The following is a 24217-nucleotide window of genomic DNA, read 5'->3' as shown; positions in this document are numbered from 1 at the left end:
GAAGACCAGTATCAGCTGCAAAGCGATTTAGAAAAGATTGCTGTATGGTGTGTCAGGTGGCAGTTGACGCTAAATAACGAAAAATGTGAGATGATCCACATGAGTTCCAAAAGAAATCAGTTGGAATTCGATTACTCGATAAATAGTACAATTCTCAAGGCTGTCAATTCAACTAAGTACCTGGGTGTTAAAATTACGAACAACTTCAGTTGGAAGGACCACATAGATAATATTGTCGGGAAGGCGAGCCAAAGGTTGCGTTTCATTGGCAGAACACTTAGAAGATGCAACAAGTCCACTAAAGAGACAGCTTACACTACACTCGTTCGTCCTCTGTTAGAATATTGCTGCGCGGTGTGGGATCCTTACCAGGTGGGATTGACGGAGGACATCGAGAGGGTGCAAAGAAGGGCAGCTCGTTTTGTATTATCGCGTTATAGGGGAGAGAGTGTGGCAGATATGATACACGAGTTTGGATGGAAGTCATTACAGCATAGACGTTTTTCGTCGCGGCGAGACCTTTTTACGAAATTTCAGTCACCAACTTTCTCTTCCGAATGCGAAAATATTTTGTTGAGCCCAACCTACATAGGTAGGAATGATCATCAAAATAAAATAAGAGAAATCAGAGCTCGAACAGAAAGGTTTAGGTGTTCGTTTTTCCCGCTCGCTGTTCGGGAGTGGAATAGTAGATAGATAGTATGATTGTGGTTCGATGAACCCTCTGGCAAGCACTTAAATGTGAATTGCAGAGTAGTGATGTAGATGTAGATGATGGGATCCACGGTTCTATAATCCGTTAGTCCGACAGCTTAGGGGCGGTGTCTCGTAGCATATTTTTTGTTGGTGAATTGGTGCCACGTCGCGAGCACGGTGGCGGGCCCACTCGGCTATAGAGGCGCTCACTTGACATTAATCGGGCGCACGCGCGCCTGTGTGTGTGTGTGTGTGTGTGTGTGTGTGTGTGTGTGTGTGTGTGTGTCACAAGTGATGTGTTTCATGTGAGCAAAAAAGTTTTCGTTTATAACGAGAAGAACAACGGCACAGTTGCGTGTAAGAGGGGCTGCGGTAAATGATAGACAACGATTCTGTATGGAGCGAGCGAGACGGCGCGGTGGTTAGCACAATGGAATCTCTTTCGGGACGATCACGTTTCAACCTCGCTTCCCTTCATCCTGATTCAGGTCTTCCCTCATTTCCCTAAATCGATTCAGGCAAATGCCAGGATGGTTCCTTTGGAAGGGTGCGGCCGATATCCTTCCCCGTCCTTCCCTAATCCGAGCTTGTGCTCCGTCTCTAATGGCGTCGTTGCTGACGGGACGTTAAACACTAATCTCCTGCTCCTCCACCTCCAGATTCTGGATTTCAATAAAAACGCGAGACTCTTATGACAAAAAATCTGTGGTACCGCTTCCAAAAAACCACATTCTGCAAATTAGCTGCACAACGTACACTGTTTAGAAACTTCATGGACGAGTAAAACAAGGAGACCGTACGGACATCCCCTCACCGTTTAGATTCATACTGACAGGATGTGTAGGGCACGACTAGTTCTTCAAGATATGTAAATAGCAAGAGGCAACTCTTCACGAGAAAATCGAATTTGAACGTCTTACGTGTCTTTATATACTTCGAATGGTCGCTAGTACTCAAGGATTCCGCAGCCAGCCGAATAAGAGTGCAGATTCATAAACGCGAGGTGTGTGGATTGAAGGTAACTTCTGGTACTCCTTTTTTATTTCATTACCACGTAATTCTAGTAACAGATATGCGTGGTAGGTCGCGAAATTATTTGATGATCGAGAACCGCTTACGAATGTAGCCCACGTTCGTTTTGTAGTACATACACTGAAAAAAAAAACCATGTACAAGCAAAGACTTGGCGTTCATTACAAGTGTTGTATGATGCAGTAATTATTGTTTGTCATGTTCCTATGATCAGTATAGTCCTGATTTGTACTGTTCTCCATCACACTTGCCACACATGTCGATGAAATAAGATAAAGAAAACTTCTATACTGATTTGCTTGAAAATTCTTGAGTATCGATTTTTGCAATATAATTACGAAAACGTCCTTTCTCCTTTCTTCGTGATTAATATTATGAAAATAATAAATGAATCATTCAATAATGTCCGTTTACAGAGCCATAAGAATTACGTGGGAAGAAAAGAAAAATGCAGCCAGGGATTTTCTATCGACGGACCTAGCGCACATTTAACTAACCAACTAACACGCTCGTCGACGGACTTCTTGCGCGGTGCGACCACACAAAATACGTAACTACGTGTAAAATTTGCAAACTCGATTTTCTAAAAAACGATTGAGAGTTGCGTCTTTCTGTTTACATACGTTGAAGTCGTTGTCATACCCTACCCATCCTATCGATATGAATCAAATCGGTGAGGGGAAATTCTTACGGCCCTTTGTTAGCCTGGCTGACTCTCTGCAAAATGAGCTGTCCACAAACTGTCGGCTACCGGCTCTAAATTTGTGAGGGCAGGTCGTCAGTCGAGCATTGACAGCCGAATCGGTAGAACTATTACACGCGAAAGGCAAAATTACGGGCTTCAGTCCCGGTCCGGTACATAGTTTGAATCTGCCAATAAGTATCGGAACAACGCAATCGCTGCCACAACGTGAAAATTCATTCTGCGGTATTTTATGTCTTTTTTCAGCGTCGTGCGAAGCAATGTCACGCCAAGCTGGCGAGATAACTGGCGGCAGACTCATTGTGACTGACATGGTTTTTTAACACGGTGACTGTTGTCACGGCTGATTAGATTGTCGAGGTCAGGATCTCAACGGACGGATCACAATGCCCTGTGCGGATCGACTCCTACCTGATGGCTAACTCACCGGGTCAGACGAGTGCTCGAGTGTATAGTTTCTCATCGATAAAATACTCTTAGAGTTGAACACAAAATTTAAGGCAATAATGTGAAATATGAAGCAAATTGAAGTGGTAGCGTTTTAACATCACTGCACATGCTGTTGTTCAAATGGTTCGCATGGCTCTGAGAATTATGGGACTTAACTTCTGAGGTCATCAGTCCCCTAGAACTTAGAACTACTTAAACCTAACTAACCTAAGGACGTCACAAACATCCATGCCCGAGGCAGGATTCGAACCTGTGATCGTACCGGTTGCGCGGTTGCAGACTGTAGCGCCTAGAATCGCTTGGTCACTCTGGCCGGCATGCTGTTGTGAACGACAATTTTTATTCATCTTACGCACTAATAATTTTAGAAATTATGTATGATTACAAAGTCTCTGTTTATACAGTGTCTTTATTTTCACATTACAATGTCCTCCAGACGTGCATCCGTGTCTGAAGGAACAGACACTGTTGTATATACGGTGTCCGCATTTTCACGTGACAAAGTGTGAAGTTTTCTATTAAAATACGTACAAACGGATCAGCCACAACGTTATGACCACCTAACTCATAATCTTTGGCACGGATAACAACGGTGACGCTTCGTGACATGGAAGCAGTGAGGCCCTGGTGGGTCGCTGGATGGAGTTGGCACACATCTGCACACACAGGTCACCTAATTCTCGTAAATACTGAGGAGAGGGGGGGGGGGGGGCGATAAGCTCTGACACCCCGACCAATTACATCAGAGAAGTGTTCGATCGGGTTCAGATCTACCTAGTTAGGAGGCCAGCTCTTCAATTGGAATTGGCCATTATGTTCCTCGAACCACTCCACCACACTCCTGCCTTATAAGATGTCTCATTATCTTGTTGAAAAATGCCGCTGCCGTCGGGAAACACGATCGTCACGAAGAGGTGACCCGCAACCAGTGTGCGACACGCCTTGACGTCATGGTGCCTTGAACGAGCTCCACAGGACCCATGGATGTCAACGTAAATGTTCCCCAGAGCATGATGGAGCCGCCGCCAGCTTGTCTCCGTCCCACAGTGCAGGTGTCAAGGAGCTGTTGACGGATTGGCGCCCTCCCATCGGCCTGATGCAGATGATGATGATGATGATGATGTTTGGTTTGTGGGGCGCTCAACTGCGCGGTTATCAGAGCCCGTACAAATTCCGAACCTGTGCTCAGTCCAAACTCGCCACATTCATGAATGATGATGAAATGATGAGGACAACACCCAGTCATCGCAAGGCAGGTCAAAATACCTGACCCCACAGGGAATCGAACCCGGGACCACGTGCTCGGGAAGCGAGAACGCGACTGCGAGACCACGAGTTGCTGACGCTTGATGAAGAAGTATTGGAGTTCATCAGACCATGCAACGCTCTGCCACTGCGCCAATGTCCTGTGTTGATGGCCACGTGCCAATTTCAGTCTTAGTTGCCTACGTCCTGGTGTTAACATTGGTACATCCTGAGGAGGACCATCGTTAGGAGTTTCCGGTGCACTGAGTGTTCAGACACACTTTTATTGTCCCGAGCATGAAGGTTTATGTTACTTCCACCACAGTTGGTCGCCTTTCCTGTTTTACCAATCTGCCCAGCCTACGACGTCCGACATCTGTAATGAGGGGTGGTCGCACAATCCTATGACGTCTGAACATTCGCTTTGGTTTCGCCATGTGTTGAAGACACTCACCCCAGCACTCCTCGAACACCCGACAAATCGTGCAGTTTCAAAAACGCTCGATTTTTTTCAAAAGCTACTTAATATTTTAAAGTAGCTGCCTAGATTACAATATTTTGAAAAGATGATGCCTTGTTTTATGAATGAGGTTATACGTTCTGCGAATTAACAGATTTATGTATCTTGCAACTGCATTAATTACGAAACAAGTGTCAAATTACAAACAACGTCCACGTAAAGCTTACAAAAAAATAATCGGAAGGAAGAGAAACTGGAGGGAAAGCTTATTAAGAGACTCACAAATTCGTAACAAATCTGACTGTCCCCTCAACATCTATCAAGCTAGAGAATGCTGTCGTATAAAATGACAGCCAATTATTTTCAAATATGAACAGCAACTGCACAGAACTGAGTGGCATATCACTAGACTACTTGCAAGTGGAAATTTCTTTCTTTCAAAGGGTTTGAGTGACCTATAATGGCGATATCGTCGATAATTTTAAATTTATGATATTGATGGCAGTAGTAATATTTCTAATAGCTTCGTTTATCTTTAATTGTATTTCTCTTGGAAGTCGAAATAAAGAAAAGAAATCTGAATATTAGTGAACATTTCTGAAAAGAACATCGAAGGTATTGTTAATTGTTACCACTTTTGTAGTGAGGTGTGACTGCAATGCTTTGGATATTCAGGCGCCAATAAGAAAGTGAAGATACCGAGAAACTGATATGAATCCATCTTATATTAGAAACATAGCTGCGAAGTATGATGCCATGTAGCTGTTCTGTTTCAGGTGTGTAACAAACATGTTTTTGTTATGATACCTCGAAAGAGCAATATCAGTTCGTTATAACTTATTAAAACATGTTCTTCAGTGGCAGAGATTTATACTTCCTGAGTGCATGAACTTCATGCAGTGAACCGTGTGTGTTATGTCCCGTTACACCCCCATGATCAGAAACCCCTCAAGAAAACGCAAAATCAGTTAATTTTCATAAACTAAAGAAGGAAAAAAAAGTGCCACATTTTATGAAGATTGCTGAGAATGGGAAATTATAATATAAACTCGCACTTACTGGAAGTGCAGTACAGTATCTTTCACATAGGAGTGTTTAATGAATCCAAAATTAATGAATTTTATCGGTCGTATCTGGAAAATACAGATAGTATGATACTCAAAACCCGGCAATGGCACACAGATCCTAACAAGAGTAAAGCTAACTTACTCGTCACCTGAAGCAAATATTTGCAGTGTGGTCTACGATTCAATCGTTCGTACACGAGATAGATAAAATAACAAGACATATAAATAATTCGGTCGAAATGAAGCACGGGAGCATGTTGCGCCAGAGGTCTCGCGATCAAGCACAAAATGCTGGACGTCACACAGTGAGGTCAGCGTGGTTATAGCCCCGCAACACGAGGCATTTGAAGAAACGGAAAAACACAGTGTGTGTGTGTATGTGTGTGTGTGTGTGTGTGTGTGTGTGTGTGTGTGCTGTGTGCTAGTGAGTATTAACGGTGCAGTGTGGTGGTCTTCATTACAACATTACCCGTAGACAACATCTGGATGACTTCACACGGGAAAGAATCATCGGAAAAGTGGAAGAAGAACGAAGTGTGATGGGAGTAGTTCAAAGATTTGGTATTGTTCAGAGTACTGTTTCAACAGCAACATATGGCCGCTACATTGTGCCACAATCACTACATTTAACAGGACTGCACAGCACGCAATATCAAGCTCCACATGGCGCGACGACTGCTTGGCGGTCTCTCTGCCAGTCGGCCAGTATACTGGGTTCTGTTGACACCCACACGTCGGCGGCATCTTTTGAGATGTTGCTAAGAGAATAGAGACTGAACCCACGAAGAGTGGGATCACGTGTTTTTGTCGGATGAGAGCAGATTTAGTCTGAGGAGCGATTGTGGCCGTACCCTACGGCGGCAGTTGGGAACACGTGATACACCCAGGAACACTGTCGAACACGATCGTTTACCCAGGCATTGTAGGGTGTTTGGTATAACGCTGACTGGTCATATTGGCCTCCAAATTGTTGAACACGGTACATTCATCAGTCAACGTTGTTGTGACACTGTGCACATCCCTCACGAGTGTCTTTCCAAGGGTGCACTTGCTCCCAACTTCATTTTTAAGGATGACAATGCGAAACTGCATCGAAGAGCGCAGGTGCAGGGAACACGCGTTGGGAAGACATGCTGCAACACGTCCACACGTACCAGAAGTTGTCAACAACGCTGTTGGAAGAATGGAACACCCTGCCGCAAGGACAACTTTCCGGCCTCGTGTCCTGTATGGGAGCACGTCGCGGAGCATGCATTGTCCTTTGCGGTGATCACACACTCTATTAAGAAACACGTCCAGCATTTTTCATGTCCAGGGGACCATCATAAATAGTTATGACTTCAGCGTAACTGTTTTCTTTGGATAAAAATGTCATTTCAGTTCGTCTCAAGGCTCATTTTTTCCAGTTACCTTCTGTACAACACAGTAGCACTTCTTTCTACCGTTTGGTGCAAGTTTCATCGAGCTATGTTACTTGGGAGTGACACATCATGTGGAAATGACTTGGGTCGTTAAAACTTTTTTAGACCCGTGTGCTTCATATAATGTAAGCTTAATGACCGTAGTGTGTGTTTGTGTGTGTGTGTGTGTGTGTTTGTGTCTGAAAGACGGTACCATATGTAATGGAATGAACCGTATTCTTGGAAGTGGATTACAAGGTGTGAAGCCAGCTTATGGTGTGAGACGCCTCGTCTGCTTAAGAAAGACGGGAGGTAAGAAAATATTTCGTTTGGAGTCACAGGTAACTAATTATCTGGTTTCACAGTTCAAAGGCGTTTACTTTCAGATGATACACCTGTAGTGAAACCCAACGCTATTCCGGCTACAGTAATATAGGGGAAAATTGACGTCTCGATTGCCAGCAAGCTGTCATTTTCACTGTGTCTCGTTTCAATCTGAAAAACAATGTGTGCCGAACACACACAGGTTTTTATAAGTTTGAATGCATTCTACCAGAACGAAATATCCGATGCTGATTTGGCCAAATATTTCACGCGATAACCTTCAGCAAAACTGGGTGTCACAGGCGATGCCTTCTGCTCAGCATTGCGAGTACTTCCGACACTTAGACAGTGAACAATGGAGATTTCCTGAAGTCACATCATGCTCAATGCTTTACGTGGTGTATGTTCTAAGCACAGCAAGGATAATTATTTTTGTACAAATTCACTTGTTTCCCATTGTGGAAAAGTTTTGTGGGAAAAAAGCTATGGTCAGTGCACGGACACGCTCCATTGAATCGATGTACAATGAAGAGCGTAAATGTAATGCCCGCTGCCTACCGCGTAACTGAACGCCGGGTGGTGGATCTGCGGGCACGTGCCACATTAAGACATGCACATACAAATGAGGGATCACTCTAGCGACGATAGGGATTTCAAATGAGGAAATTCACTGAAGTAAGCGATTGTGACAAAGATTTGATTGCTACTACTCGTCGCCTGGGAACGAGCATTTCAGAAACGGCGAATTTGGTTGGCTGTTCGCTTACTACTGTCGTGGGTACTTATGGGAATTGGTTGGAGGATGGTGAAACCACAACTGGAGGCATGATGTGGGACGTCAACGCCCCGTCACATAACGTGGAGGTCGGCGGGTTAAATGAGGACAGGTGGCGATCTGTAGCAGATCTGGCAGCAGAACACAATGCTGATGCACACATTATTGAATAAGGGATCCCACAGTAGGCGAACCTTCCCGTTGATACAACGAAACCACCGATTACTGTAGCTGTAGGCGCGGGCGATTGTGAATGGACCGTGGATCAATAAAACCATGTCGCTTGGTCGGATGAATCGCGTTTCTTGTCACACTCGCTCGACGGTCGTTTTCGGATAGACCACCAGGCAAACGGCTGCTCGTACCAAGCACCGCACGGACAGACGGAAGCCGGTGATGGCAGTTATTATACAATGGAGACGCAATGGACCTCCTGCATCTCTTAATGATTATATCTTCAACGATGACCATGGCATCTTCCAACAGGCTAACTATGTGTGTCATAAGGTCAGATGAACATGATAGTTGATGTCTTGGCCAAAGCATTCGCCTGATACGAACTCGATAGAAAACATCTGGGACTCTATTGTGCAGCCACAAACTACAGGCTTGTAATTTAAGTACATAGACATCTGATGCCATATACGCCCACATACCTGCCAAGGACTCGTAGAAACCGTTTCACGCAGACTCGTTGCTATACTGCGTTCCAAAGGTGGACCAACATTCACTTTAGGGTCATGAATATTCCAAGATACAGCTGACGGCGGAATTTGTAATCACAAGTCTATCATGTTCCTTCTGTGAATAATCAAGATGAATAAAGGTCAACCTGAGAAAATCTGTAATCTTGCTGCAATAAAATGAACTGCAGCAGTATGACTCCACCATCAATAACGATGAGGAGATTAAATCAAGTTGCCAATCTCTGACCCACTTTGTAGTCTTATCCAGATCTGACTCGATATTTGGGCAGTTCTTTCTGGTATTATTTCAGTCTAGACAACTGTACCACATGGAAAAAGTCTGAGATTACCATTAATGTTGTTTTCCACATCATTAACATACAATATCAACAGCGAGAGCCACTACACACCATCCGAGGTAAGGATCTGTATTCTCCGTGTCAATAAATCCTTAATCCAGTCAAATTTTGTTCGATGCCCTTCTGAGTTCTGTAACAATTCTTGATATTTCCATATGTGATACACAGAATATCCCACTTATCTTGACACCTCAACTAATATTAAATCCACAAGAAAAATAAAACTTGTTTAAAGTGAAAGTTGTTTAAATACGTGGGAACATATCAATCAACAAGTTCACCTTTCAGTAACTTTGTTTGTTACAAAGATATCGACAGCAGAACTTAGTTTTTAAATAGCATCCTCTCCCCAGGAGCTACTCAAAAACATATCACATATTCACATAAATAAAACACTCAACTTGATCGTAAACAGATACAGAAATTTTTAATACCATTTTATAACACTGTAACTCACTGGGAAACAAAAAGGGGTATTGAAACGTACTAAAAATGATGACCATGGGCAGTGATACACTGGTCAAAACGTTGGATGAAAGTTCATCGCAGCTTTCAGTGGTGACAGCTGAAGTGAATTAGAGGCAGGCGCGATACGTCCCTGCATGTTCACTGGACTTGTTAGAAGATCACATTATACTACTTCTTTTACGCATTAACAAATGAATAAGTTGGGAGAAGCTACGTTCCTGGGTGCATAACGTGTTGCCACCTTTCGCCGTATGAGAGTAAGTCCAGCGTCGTCGAGCATGATCGTTTTGGTGGTCGAGATGTCATGTTGTGGGATGCCATAATGTTGCATGGGCGTGCTGAGCTCCAGACCTTCGGGCTCGGCGCACTCTCTATTCAACGTTATCGTGACACTGTACTCTTCCGCCATCTGCGTCTTTTCATGAGTGGACTCGGCCTTGACTTCATTTTTAAGGAACACAACTCTAGACCGCGTCGAACAACGCAGATAGAGGAGCTCTTGGCACGAGTGGATATTAGGCGAATGAATTGGCCTGCCTGTTCCTCCCGACTTAAATTCCAATACGACCGTGTGGGATACGTTGGGGAGGCGCACTTTAGCATGAGCACACGAACCAATGATTATCCAGCAGTTGTTAACCGCGTTGGTGTTGGAATGGAAAGCCCTACCAAAAGAACTCCTTGACAACCTTGTGGCCAACATGGGAGACATTAGAAGCATGTACTGGCGTCCGTGGTGATCACATACCCTGTTAAGAACTACATCCCGCCGTTTGTAAGGTATAGGGGACCATCACGAATCGCGGTCACTTCAGTGTAATTATTGCCTTTGAATAAAAATGTCGTTTCTGCTCTCATTGCGCATTTCTTCAGCTGCCTTCTGTACTGTACTGTATTTTGTCATACTAGAGCAATTATTTCTACGCATGGTCCAAAATTTCATCGGACTATTTTACTTGACAGTGAGACATTATGAGAAAGTTACTTTCGTCCATAAGTTTTGCACATCAGTGTGTGTGTACCAAAATTGCAGATAAGAAGACGTTACTGCAATTACAGTTCTGGTCGCACACATTCTTCACACTCAGGTAGCTTTCCTACCTTCGTCGGTGTATACTGTATCCAAACAAATCTCTAGTCGAAGGTGGTGACTGAAAGTCGGTGGTCATTTCCCTTATGTTTCCATTTATTTATTGTCAACTCCAGCTAGCTGCTACTGTAATAGAGTCAATTATGTGCTTAGTTTTTAATCACGCCATATTTACGTACATGGCACACTGTGATACTTTTTTGAACAGGGGTAGAGAACAGGAAGAGGATTACCAAATAAAAGAAAGACGTATTGCTGTTGATATCTTCGCAACGAACAAAGTTACAATAAACTAAATCACGCTATTTACTGTCACGCTGCCAACTGAACAACATTTGCTTGGTATATTCCTTGTTTTGCTCCTGGACAAAAAGTTGTTTGTGTTGCTCAAGATAAATGGGGCTTCCTAAATAGCACCGAGGAAGAGGTCGTTGTTTGCAAACCCTTACCTCCGAAGTTGGGCCGAAGGCGGATGTCGTAGCCCTCGAGGAGCCGAGATATTGTCTGCGTGACGTTCTCCAGCCGGTCGGAGGCCGTCGAACCCTGGTACTGGTCGCTGCTCCTGGGAACAAAACAGGGCATCGGAGTCGTTAGTGGATTTGTCGGAGTAATGCAGGAGTAAAGCTTGCTGCTAAAGTTCTCGTTTATCCGTGAGATTGTTTCGAGACTATTGCATTGTATTTTACTGCTAAAAATAACACCTTGCGCCGCAGAAGAGTGGTGATGAGACTATCTTCTTGGAGAAGCGTTGTTCACCATCTTCCAGCATGAATTAGTTTTCTGTACCAACGTTGAAATGGTTTCTCGACGAAGGGCATAGACGAATTTGTTTCCAATCATTGTTCAAATGGCCTAGTGTACGGTCTGAGGTCATACTTACATTGACGAGATATTTAAGTCTGGTAACGAGTAGGCGAAGAACACATTTCCAAAGGAATCATCCTAACTAAGCCAGCATGCATCACGACTGTTCCAAGGAACTGTGTAAAATCAAAATGAAGTTGGCCTGACGGGGGTTTGAACACTGCATTTCTCGAATGCGAGAGCAATGTCCTAACCACAACGCCATCTCCCTCGGTGGGGGACACTGCAGGAGCCTCCACGAAGATTGCGTTCACCACCCGAACAACAAGCAATCGGGCGTCCCCTGGAAACGACCTAGTCGGCCAATCCTGCAAACACCGGAGCACCAAAACCAAAGATGACCCAACAACTCTCCGAAGAGACTCAAAAAAGGCCTTTATCAAGACAGTCACTAGTGACAACTTCCTGCAACATTGAAGGCTTATCTGCAAATGAAGAAATTTTATTATCTGACATGTGCAAACGAAACAACTGTGATGTATTAGTGTTACAAGAAACACACAGGGCACCAACTAGCCATAGACCAAAAATACAGGGCATGAAATTAGTTCTTGAGAGACCACACGAAAGGTACGGAAGTGCTATATTTGTGAAACCGAACTTAGACATATGCTCCTGTGCTCTGACCTGCGAAGAAAATATAGAAATTTTAATTATTGAGCTACATTCATGTACTGTAACATCCGTGTACAAACCACCCAGAGCGAGGTTCAAATTTACGGAGCCTGGAAATTTCCATTCAAAAAACATTAAAGTTGTACTAGGAGATTTTAACTGTCACGGCCTCGCATGGGGTTATAAAGAGACAAATGACGATGGCGAAATGCTGGAGATCTGGGTAGACCAGGCTAAACTGAAATTCATACATGGCCCAAAGTTGCCTGCATCATTTAACACCGGAAGATGGAAACGAGGATATAATCCAGATAACATCTTTGTCTCCGAAAAGGTATCCCTGCAAACTGTAAAGCAAATCGAGGACCCAATTCCAAGATCGCAACACAGAGCAATAACTTGCTGCATTACTGCAGTAATCAAATCAGATGTAATGCCATTCAAGAGACGCTTCAGTTTCAAAAAAGCTCATTGGGAACTTTTCACAGAGGACCTTGATAAGGAGATCTTGGAAATTAAACCAAAGACACAATCATATGAAACTTTTATAGACTTTGTCAAGAAAATCTCTCGACGGCGCATACCTAGAGGGTGCTGCACCCAGTATATCGCTGGACTCAATGGTAGCAGCAAGGAAGCTCTGGAAAAGTATGAAGAACTGTACAATAAGGACCCCTTCTCAGAGGAAACGATCCAGGCAGGTGAGGTACTGATGTATGGTATCTCCGAAGCGAGAAAGGAAAAGTGGTGTAACCTCCTACAAGAGACGGACATGAAGCACAGCAGTAGGAAGGCTTGGAAACTGGTCAAAAGTCTCAACAACGACCCAACAGAACCACAACCAAATTACAGTGAAGTTACACCTGATCAGATAGCTCACCAACTACTCATGAACGGAAAAACTAAAAGGAAGATCAGGAATGGCAAAATTAAAAGAAAACTGAACGAGGAGATTAGCTTCCTAGCTCGCCCGTTCTTCATTTAGGAGCTACAAGATGCCATCAACGATTTGAAAAACAATAAGGCCTCTGGCCTCGATGATCTGAGATCTGAGCAAATTAAACATTTTGGACCGGGAGTACAAGCATGGATCCTAGAGCTAATGAATAACTGTATTACAACAATGCAAATTCCTAAACTGTGGAGGAAAGCTCGGATTATTGCGTTACTAAAGCCAGGGAAAGACCCAGCTGAAGCTAATAGTTTTCGGCCTGTCTTACTGCTTTGTCATTTATTTAAAGTGCTGGAGCGAATGATCCTCAAACGCATAGCTTATTATGTGGACAAAGCACTCATTAACGAACAAGCTGGATTTCGACCAGGAAAATCATGCTGTGGCCAAATCGTTAATCTCACACAGTTCATCGAAGACGGCTATCAGAGAGAAGAAGTAACTGGGGTCGCATTCCTGGATCTCAGTGCTGCATATGACACAGTTAACCATAAGCTGTTTACCCAGAAAGTGTGTAATGTCACTACGGACTACACCCTTTCTATGTTCGTGAAATGCACGCTACAGAACAGACGCTACTATGTAACCTTACAATCTAAAAACAGCCGATGGAGGACACAGAAAAATGGACTTGCACAGGGTAGTGTCTTGGCTCCAATATTATTTAACATCTATACCAATGATCTTCCCATTAGCCACCAGACACGAATGTTCATATGTGCTGATGATGCAGCAGTGGCCACGAAGGATAAAACCTTTGAACAAGTGGAGGAGAATCTCACAGGAGCGTTAACAGAACTTGCTACCTATTACGACGGCAATAATCTCAAACCAAACCCTAGTAAATCTCAAGTATTCGCCTTCCATCTTAGGAACAAACAAGCCAAACGGAAACTCCGAGTCATGTGGAAAGGGGAAGAGCTGAAACATACTAACAGCCCAAAATACCTGGGAGTAACATTGGACAGAGCACTTACTTTTAAGCAGCACTGTCACAACACAAAAAAAAGGTCTGTGCCAGGAACAACATACTGCGGAAGCTAACAGGTTCATCGTGGGGAGCTCAGCCACATGTTTTGCGCACCACGGGTCTGGTGCTGAGTATCTCAGCAGCGGAATTTGCGGCGCCAGTTTGAAGGAACTCTACACACACTAAGCAAGTTGACGTCGCCGTAAACGAAACTGTATGTATTGCCACAGGATGCCTCAAACCAACTCCCACAGACATCATTTATCCCATCATAGGCATAGCACCACCCACTATCCGCAAACAACTAGCCGCCGAGATCGAAAGATCAAAACAAATGAATGATCCTCGACACCCGATGCATATGCACCGAAAACAACGTGTCCGGCTGAAATCCCGCAGGAGTTTCATTGAAACTACTGAAGAGCTCGCCACCAAGCCCGTCGCAAGGCGGCTATCTCTTTGGGAAGAAATGGTGCCACACTTCACAATGGAACTACTTGAGGAGGGATCTGTAGGATTTCAACTACATTTTACAACTTGGAGGTCATTAAACCGGCTGCGTACTGGAGTAACTGGGTGCAAATCAAACCTATTTAAATGGGGTTACAGTGATAGCGGTAGGTGTGAATTCGGAGCAATACAGGACTTGGACCACCTACTGATTTGCCCAGATATGTCTATAACATGCACTAAAGATGATATTTTGAAAGTCAATGACAAAGCAAACTACGTTGCTAATTACTGGGAAGGGAAGATATAATTGGTGCATCCGGATACGGAAGAAGAAAATCTCCCTCGGTCTTGTAAACTGACAACAGACTCTCAGCCGAAATAACTGCTAGTAAAACAGCAACAATCTTCTGTTATCGTAATCAAATATGAAGGTTGAATTTAACTTTTAAGCTTTGGTTATGGGAGTACCATGAAGCAAAGGAATCGCTGAAAAAAGCGTTGTGCTCGCAGGCAGTCACACGAGAAGAGCATGTTTTGCTACTGTGAACCGTTACGTTGCGTTCACATGATCAGAGCGCGACACGTCGGTGAAGACGTCGCAGAAAGGAACGCCAGCGTGGCAGTCCGAAGACCGCAGTCACAAGGAATCGGAAGGTGCCGATTGAGACAGAGGGACGGAAGAGTGGCAGTACACAAACGCACATAAACTCTACCCACGAAACAGTGCTTCGGAAATACGCAATAATTTTCTTCATGGCTAGTTTACAGATGACGTGCTGTAGAAAAAAACGGGTGTATAATAATGCAGTTCATTTAATTATAAGGTGAGCGTCTAAACAAAGCAAAGCAAATTGAATATATTGTAATTCTTAGGCCTACAACAGTTAAATTATTATAAATTTGAAATTGTTCTTTACAGAAATAAAAAATTTGACCCACTGAAGATGACACATAGGTGTCGAAACATGTCCGGGTAAGTATAAAAAATAAACTAATTGTGTTTGTATAAGGCAAATTTTCAAAACAGCCTAGTTTTTAAATCGCAAACACGGAAAAACATAAAGAGGAGCTTCAAACCTTAGTAAAAAGAGTATCAGTTGAATGTATTATTCGGTAGCAGCATATCAACAGTAGGGGTAATTACAAGGTAGTGGGACGCGGTGAGTGATGTTCGTACGGTGGTATGAGTGGTGATAATGCCGCTACTTTCGAGTGCAGTATGTTCTACTTGGACAGTTAACCTTGAATTTACACAGATAACGGTGAATATTGATTAATGGGAGAAACATGAATAATTTATATACATTTCATTAAGGAATTAGATGGAGCTATATTTAACTGAGACCCTCTAGAATTATTAATTATTTTCTAATCCCACTGCATTTAAAGCTCTTTAGAATTGATTAAATGAGATAAAAAGTATGTAAACTTTTGTCTGTGAAAATAATTTACAGCGTAACCCTTACACTAGGAAACTTTATTTGAGTAACTGCAATTTTTAAATATTAAGCTTCATGCTTAAGGACAAAGTACTACGGGCGTGTGTGGTCGTCCCTAAAAAGAAACATCACCGACTTGAGATATTTTAAGGTGACAACAGCGCACTTGCAAGATATCGGCCCCAGAAATCGACCCTGTGCGAAAAGTTCGGCTATAATTCTGACTGTACACTGTTATGACCTTCTAAAAGTAAGGATTTTAAATACGTGCGCGAATCGGTTGTTTGTCACTCGCTTTGTCCCACTGTAGCCGACTAATGCCAGAACGCGACGTCAGTACATCCGAGTGATAACCACAGCTTTCCTATTTGCGGAATGTCGAAGGAGAGGGGAAATTGAGAGAAGCACACGTCTGCTGAACGTGAATGCGTTTTGAAATTCTGCTCGAGATGGGCGCTACTTTACGTGAAAACAGAATATAATATATCAACCTCTACCACATACATAATGAATTTGACTTAATCAACTTCAGTATTATGAAATTTGCAATCCTTCTGACCCGTTTACACTTCATTTGTGAATCTAAACATAACAATTTTCAAAGCAAAAAGATCTCTGGCACCAGTTACAGGTTAAAAACCGCGTACTTTGACACAGTGAACAAAGCGACACAAAGCGTGAGCGGAGCGAGTGACAAACAAACGGTTCTCGCACATGTGTAAAAGCTGTACTTTTAGAAGGTCATAACTGTGTACAGTCAGAATTATAGCCGAACTTTTCTCACTGGGTCAATTACTGGGGATGATATCTTGGAAATGTGCTTTTTTGTGCGTAAAATACGAAGCAAGTTGGTGACGCTTCCTTGTGGGACGAAGAGCGGGACAAAGTGTCCATAGCACATCCCGTCTTGTCACGACGTCCGTTGCATTAAAGCTTCTCAACAAAGGAGTGATAGCGTAAAAAGTTCTCATTGCGCATACGTGCAGTCATTTATATATGCAGTAACTGGAGAAATTTGGTTTATTTGTGAGTCTCAATTTATATACTACATAACGTAAAAAAATGAAATCTTTTATCAACTGTTTACTTCGTTTCTTTAAGTGTTTCATCTAAAGGGAACGAACAGTAGGCACCGATTTGTGTAGTACCATCCACTGGTGTAAAGTGATCGGTTACAATGGAAAACAAAAAATGGACAGCTGCGAGTAAGCTTCGCGCATTGAGACTTCCGTACGAACTCAGCTATGTATATAAACAATTCATCCGTTTGGGAAATCGAGAATCTCGGCCATTTTTGCCTGTCATCGACATTGATACTGCAAAGCTATCGGTCCCAGGGATTCCAATATTTTCGAGAATGTTTTAATTTCAATAATATAAATGTGACATAAAGTCACGCAGGAGGCAGGTCATTATAGTAATTACAGTAATCAGTTGTTCTCCGTTCAGGTGGACTGGGTCGCAATGGTAAAAGTCACACATCAAGCAAGGACCATTATTGTTCATATGACGCGTTTCGAAATTAATGCATCATCAGATATCCAGCAGTGATTACTGCACGTAGATATGATGCTTCACATACAACCTGAAACGCCCTATCTTCGTTTGGTAATCGCTCCTAGAGAGCTGACGATGGATAAATTCCGAAACGCGTCATATGAGCAATCAAGTCATTCCTTGCCTGATGTTTGACTTCTACCATTGCAACCCAGTCAGCCTGAATGCAGAACTACTGATCATTAAGAAGTCGAGAAGTTTATGAGTTCTGATATAAATTAATAATGCGGATAGTAAGATTAAAACTATATGGAATATTGTCAAACGGGAGACGGGGCAGCCTGACAGTGCACACCATACCATAGCAATAAAGCTAAATGATTATGTGTGTGATAATTCACAAGTTGCAAGTATTTTTAACAATCACTTTCTGAATGTAGCAGCAAAAATAGGGTTAAAGGGTTCAGTTGAAGAAGCAAAAAATGTGTTAAAAATGTCATTCCCCATGACTTTAAGCTATTAGAAATAGCACCTACATCCCCCACTGAAATCAAGGAAATTATAAATCTACTGAGAAACAAGAACTCATGTGGTGTTGATGGAGTCTAACAGAGTTTTGAAGTGTTGTTCTTGAAATACGCCTTCATAAGAAAGGGGACAAGAGTGACTTAAATAAGTATAGACCAATCTCATTGATGACTTTATTTTCTAAAATATTCGAAAAAGTTATGTATTCAAGAGGAGGCTCACATTTAAGTGAAAATAATTTACTCAGCATGTCACAGTTCGGATTATTGAAGGGTTACACGACTGAGAATGCTATCTACAGATTTACCCATCAAATAATACAAGCAGTAAATAACAAATTATCGTCAGTTGGTTTTTTTTGTGATCTTTCCAAGGCATTTGACTGTGTGGATCATGTCACACTCTTAGAAAAAGTCAGGTATTATGGAATTGAAGGTTATACACACAGCTGGTTTGAATCATACTTAACGAACAAAATGAAAACAAGGTTGTGCTGAATAACACAAATAATTTTGGGTGGGTGGTCGATTCTAGTGAATGGGGAGTTATCACAGAAGGAGTCCCACTGGGTTCAATTTTGGGTCCTATATGTTCCTTATTCATGTGAATGACCTCTCACTTAACGTTCAGCAACAATAACTAGTACTTTTTCCAGATGACACGACTATTATAATAAATCCCATTCTAGAAAAATTAGATGATTTTGTTAAGGACGTCTTTCAAAGAATTATTAAGTGGTTCCCAGAAAATGGACTCTCCCTTACTTTTGAAAAAACTCACTATATCTTGTTTTGTACACCGAATAAAGGCATACCGACAATTGATGTAGCATATGAACAGGGCTCAGTTGACAGGGTAGATGTCTCCAAATTTTTGGGTGTTCACATTGATGACAACTTGAACTGGAAGAAGCATATTACTGAGCTTCTCAAACAATTAAGTTCAGCTTCTTTCGCTCTTCGTATAATCGCTAGTCTAAGGTACTTCGCATATTTCACTCAATTATGTCTTATGGAATAGTTTTCTGGGGTAACTCAAAACTTAGACATAAAGTAATGATTGCACAAAAGAGAGCAGTGACAATAATTAGTGGTGTTCACCCAAGGAAGTCACGTTGGCACCTTTTCAAGGAGTTAGGTTAGAGTACATACATTCGCTAGTGAAATTCGTTATAAATTATCCATCTCAGTTCGCAAAGAACAATGATGTTCATAGGTACAACACTAGAGGAAAAAATGACCATTCCTATCCGTTATTGAAGCTGTCAGTTGCTCATTTCTTTTGGACAACTCCTTCTATTCCATGGACGAGTTTCTGTTTCAGAACTCTAAGTGTAGTTGCATGAGCGGAACTAAAAATTTCAGAAATATTAATATTAGCACAATTCATGTGTGTGTGTGTATATATCTTGTAATCTGACTTGTTCCACACCATATCGATAAAATAATCGTGAAAATGATCTACAGAACATGACATTACTAAACTAAATTTAATTTAGAGCTTGACGTCGGATAACAAATGACAAAAGAATTTTTTTGTTTGATATAATTACAAATTGTTAACGTCAAAAAATATGCTTACTGGAAAGTATCATTCGAAGAAATGGCGTCTCTAACGCCCCCCCCCCCCCCCATGAACCATGGACCTTGCCGTTGGTGGGGAGACTTGCGTGCCTCAGCGATACAGATGGCCGTACCGTAGGTGCAACCACAACGGAAGGGTATCTGTTGAGAGGCCAGACAAACTTGTGGTTCCTGAAGAGGGGCAGCAGCCTTTTCAGTAGTTGCAGGGGCAACAGTCTGGATGATTGACTGATCTGGCCTTGCAACATTAACCAAAACGGCCTTGCTGTGCTGGTACTGCGAACGGCTGAAAGCAAGGGGAAACTACGGCCGTAATTTTTCCCGAGGACATGCAGCTTTACTGTATGATTAAATGATGATGGTGTCGTCTTGCGTAAAATATTCCGGAGGTAAAATAGTCCCCCATTCGGATCTTCGGGAGGGGACTACTCAAGAGGACGTCGTTATCAGGAGAAAGAAAACTAGCGTTCTACGGATCGGAGCGTGGAATGTCAGATCCCTTAATCGGCAGGTAGGTTAGAAAATTTAAAAAGGGAGATGGATAGGTTAAAGTTAGATATAGTGGGAATTAGTGAAGTTCAGTGGCTGGAGGAACAAGACTTTTGGTCAGGTGAATACAGGGTTATAAATACAAAATCAAATAGGGGTAATGCAGGAGTAGGTTTAATAATGAATAAAAAAATAGGAGTGCCGGTAAGCTACTACGAACTGCATAGTGAACGCATTATTGTGGCCAAGATAGACACAAAGCCCACGCCTACTACACTAGTACAAGTTTATATGCCAACTAGCTCTGCAGATGATGAAGAAATTGATGAAATGTATGATGAGATAAAAGAAATTATTCAGGTAGTGAAGGGAGACGAAAATTTAATAGTCATGGGTGACTGGAATTCGTCAGTAGGAAAAGGGAGAGAAGGAAACATAGTGGGTGAATATGGTTGGGGCTAAAAAATGAAAGAGGAAGCCGTCTGGTAGAATTTTGCACAGAGCATAACTTAATCATAGCTAACACTTGGTTCAAGAATCATAAAAGAAGGTTGTATACATGGAAGAATCCTGGAGATACTAAAAGGTATCAGATAGATTATATAATGGTAAGACAGAGATTTAGGAATCAGGTTTTAAATTGTAGGACATTTCCAGGGGCAGATGTGGACTCTGACCACAATCTATTGGCCATAACCAATAGATTAAAACTGAAGAAACTTCAAAAAGGTGGGAATTTAAGGACATGGGATCTGGATAAGCTGAAAGAACCAGAGGTTGTACAGAGTTTCAAGGAGAGCATAAGGGTAAAATTGACAGGAATGGGGGAAAGAAACACAGTAGAATAAGAATGGGTAGCTCTGAGGGATGAAGTAGTGAAGACAGCAGAGGATGAAGTAGGTAAAAAGACGAGGGCTGCTAGAAATCCTTGGATAACAGAAGAAATATTGAATTTAATTGATGAAAGGAGAAAATATAAAAATGCAGTAAATGAAGCAGGCAAAAAGGAATAGAAACGTCTCAAAAATGAGATCGACAGGAAGTGCAAAGTGGCTAAGCAGGGATGGCTAGAGGACAAATGTAAGGATGTAGAGGCTTATCTCACTAAGGGTAAGATAGATACTGCCTACAGGAAAATTAAAGAGACCTTTGGAGAGAAGAGAACCACTTGTATGAATATCAAGAGCTCAGATAGCAATCCAGTTCTAAGCAAAGAAGGGAAGGCAGAAAGGTGGAAGGAGTATATAGAGGGTTTATACAAGGGTGATGTACTTCAGGACAATATTATCGAAATGGAAGAGGATGTAGATGAAGACGAAATGGGAGATAAGATACTGCGTGAAGAGTTTGACAGAGCACTGAAAGACCTGAGTCGAAACAAGGCCCCGGGAGTAGTCAACATTCCATTAGAACTACTGACAGCCTTGGGAGAGCCAGTCTTGACAAAACTCTACCAGCTGGTGAGCAAGATGTATGAGACAGGCGAAATACCCTCAGACTTCAAGAAGAATATAATAATTCCAATCCCAAAGAAAGCAGGTGCTGACAGATGTGATAATTACCGAACTATCAGTTTAATAAGTCACAGCTGCAAAATACTAATGCGAATTCTTTACAGACGAATGGAAAAACTGGTAGATGCGGACCTCGGGGAGGATCAGTTTGGATTCCGTAGAAATGTTCTAACACGTGAGGCAATACTTACCTTACGACTTGTCTTAGAAGAAAGATTGAGAAAAGGCAAACCTACGTTTCTAGCATTTGTAGACTTAGAGAAAGCTTTTGACCATGTTGACTGGAATACTCTCTTTCAAATTCTGAAGGTGGCAGGGGTAAAATACAGGGAGCAAAAGGCTATTTACAATTTGTACAGAAACCAGATGCCAGTCATAAGAGTCGAGGGGCATGAAAGGGAAGCAGTGGTTGGGAAAGGAGTGAGACAGGGTTGTAGCCTCTCCCTGATGTTATTCAATCTGTATATTGAGCAAGCAGTAAAGGGAACAAAAGAAAAATTCGGAGTAGGTATTAAAATTCATGGAGAAGAAGTAAAAACTTTGAGGTTCGCCGATGGCATTGTAATTCTGTCAGAGACAGCAAAGGACCTGGAAGAGCAGTTGAACGGAATGGACAGTGTCTCGAAAGGAGGACATAAGGTGAACACCAACAAAAGCAAAACGAGGATAATGGAATATAGTCAAATTAAATCGGGTGATGCTGAGAGAATTAGATTAGGAAATGAGACACTTAAAGTAGTAAAGGAGTTTTGCTATTTAGGAAGTAAAATAAGTGATGATGCTCGAAGTAGAGAGGATATAAAATGTATACTGGCAATGGCAAGGAAAGCGTTTCTGAAGAAGAGAAATTTGTTAACATCGAGTATAGATTTAAGTGTCATGATGACATTTCTGAAAGTATTTGTATGGAGTGTAGCCATGTATGGAAGTGAAACATGGACGATAACTAGTTTGGACAAGAAAAGAATAGAAGCTTTCGAAATGTGGTGCTACAGAAGAATGCTGAAAATAAGGTGGATAGATCACGTAACTAATGAGGAGGTATTGAATAGGATTGGGGAGAAGAGAAGTCTGTGGCACAACTTGAGTAGAAGAAGGGATCGGTTGGTAGTACATGTCCTGAGGCATCAAGGGATCACAAATTTAGCATTGGAGGGCAGCGTGGAGGGTAAAAATCGTAGAGGGAGACCAAGAGATGAATACACTAATCAGATTCAGAAGGATGTAGGTTGTAGTAGGTACTGGGAGATGAAGAAGCTTGGACAGGACAGAGTAGCATGGAGAGCTGCATCAAACCGGTCCCAGGACTGGAGACAACAACAACAACAACAACAACAACGTCTGTCCTGTGCATAATTTCACCATAAGGCAATATATGATGGGGGTGATTAGAATATTATGTACACCACTGAAACGAGCCGTTAGTTTTCACGCAGTCACCTCCTTGGAATTAAATCAACAATGAGTTCGCTCTGTAAGAAGGGAGCGTGCACGTCCTCGTAAAACAGTAGTTCCTAAACTTTCTGAGACCCTTACCCTCAGTGCAGTCAGATATTAACTGATAATCCCCTCCCACAGCCCTTTGCGTCACCCTCCCCTCCAACCCCTCCATCATCATCATCAACATTAGCACCTTACTAAACTTTAGAATGAAAAAGAACTTTCTTTGAAACATAAATGATATTTACTTTATGTTTAATTTTTATTAAACCACGAAGTTATGAATCAATGAGACGATTGGTACTGCTTATTTCTGACAACAGTTTTTACAGAATGATGAAGCAATTCTCAGGGCATCGCAAGTGGCACCTGTAGCCCCTTCTCAGAAAAGAAAGGCGACTACCCACATTAAGGATAGACACTTTTTACAAAATATTCTTCTTTTACACCACTTCTCTCCGTAGCGATAGTTACTTCACTCTGTATCCCTACTCAAAATCAATCGATTTAAATGTTTACATTACACCTAGCCCTGATTTTCGTAAACCACTTGGCTGCTGGACTCCTTACCTTTGAGCTGGCAGAAACTGGAAAACTTCAGGACGCCACTACTTTGTCTCTGACCACTCCTAATAATAATAATAAGTAAAGGAAAGTAAATTAAAGCCATGTGGCATGAGAGACCCCGAAGGGATGGTTCAGCCGCCTAACTGGAAAGTGTTTTTGTATCCTCCGCTCCCGCAGGGACCTTCCCTTCACGAAGTATGAGAGCTATGTGTGTAAGTGTATCTGCTAAGTGTTAATGACTGTAACGGTGTGTGTATGTGTGTATGTATGTGTGTGTGTGTGTGTGTGTCGTATTAGAGATGGTGAGAGAAGGGAGAGGGTGAAACTCAGTGCCAACACATTGCCCACTCCTCTCTAAGAACACCGAGGGCCCGCCAAGCTTAACGTCCCCATCAGACGGACGGTTCACTATCAACAGTTTTGCATGCCCCCACTACGGACATGTTTGGAATTTAATCTAGGGCAATGGCGTGTAGAGTGATGATCAAGGATTTCACGCCACCATTTCTCCTACCCACTCTGTGAAATAGGGAAAGAGAAAACTGTCAACA

General features: G+C 42.3%; 1 protein-coding gene across 3 annotated transcripts in view; it reads right to left on the bottom strand.

Annotated features, from left to right (window-relative positions):
- Positions 1-24217, bottom strand: part of LOC126354266 (gamma-aminobutyric acid receptor subunit beta-like) — a 298711-nt gene that overhangs the window by 158717 nt on the left and 115777 nt on the right. For all 3 annotated transcript variants that reach the window (XM_050003798.1, XM_050003797.1, XM_050003799.1), the window contains exon 2: positions 11205-11317. In XM_050003798.1, coding sequence (XP_049859755.1) covers positions 11205-11317 — 113 coding nt within the window. The remainder of the gene's footprint in view (positions 1-11204; positions 11318-24217) is intronic.

Source organism: Schistocerca gregaria, chromosome 3 (assembly GCF_023897955.1).
Source record: "Schistocerca gregaria isolate iqSchGreg1 chromosome 3, iqSchGreg1.2, whole genome shotgun sequence".
NCBI classification, from domain to species: Eukaryota; Metazoa; Arthropoda; class Insecta; order Orthoptera; family Acrididae; genus Schistocerca; species Schistocerca gregaria.
This window is presented reverse-complemented; position numbering and strand designations above follow the sequence as displayed.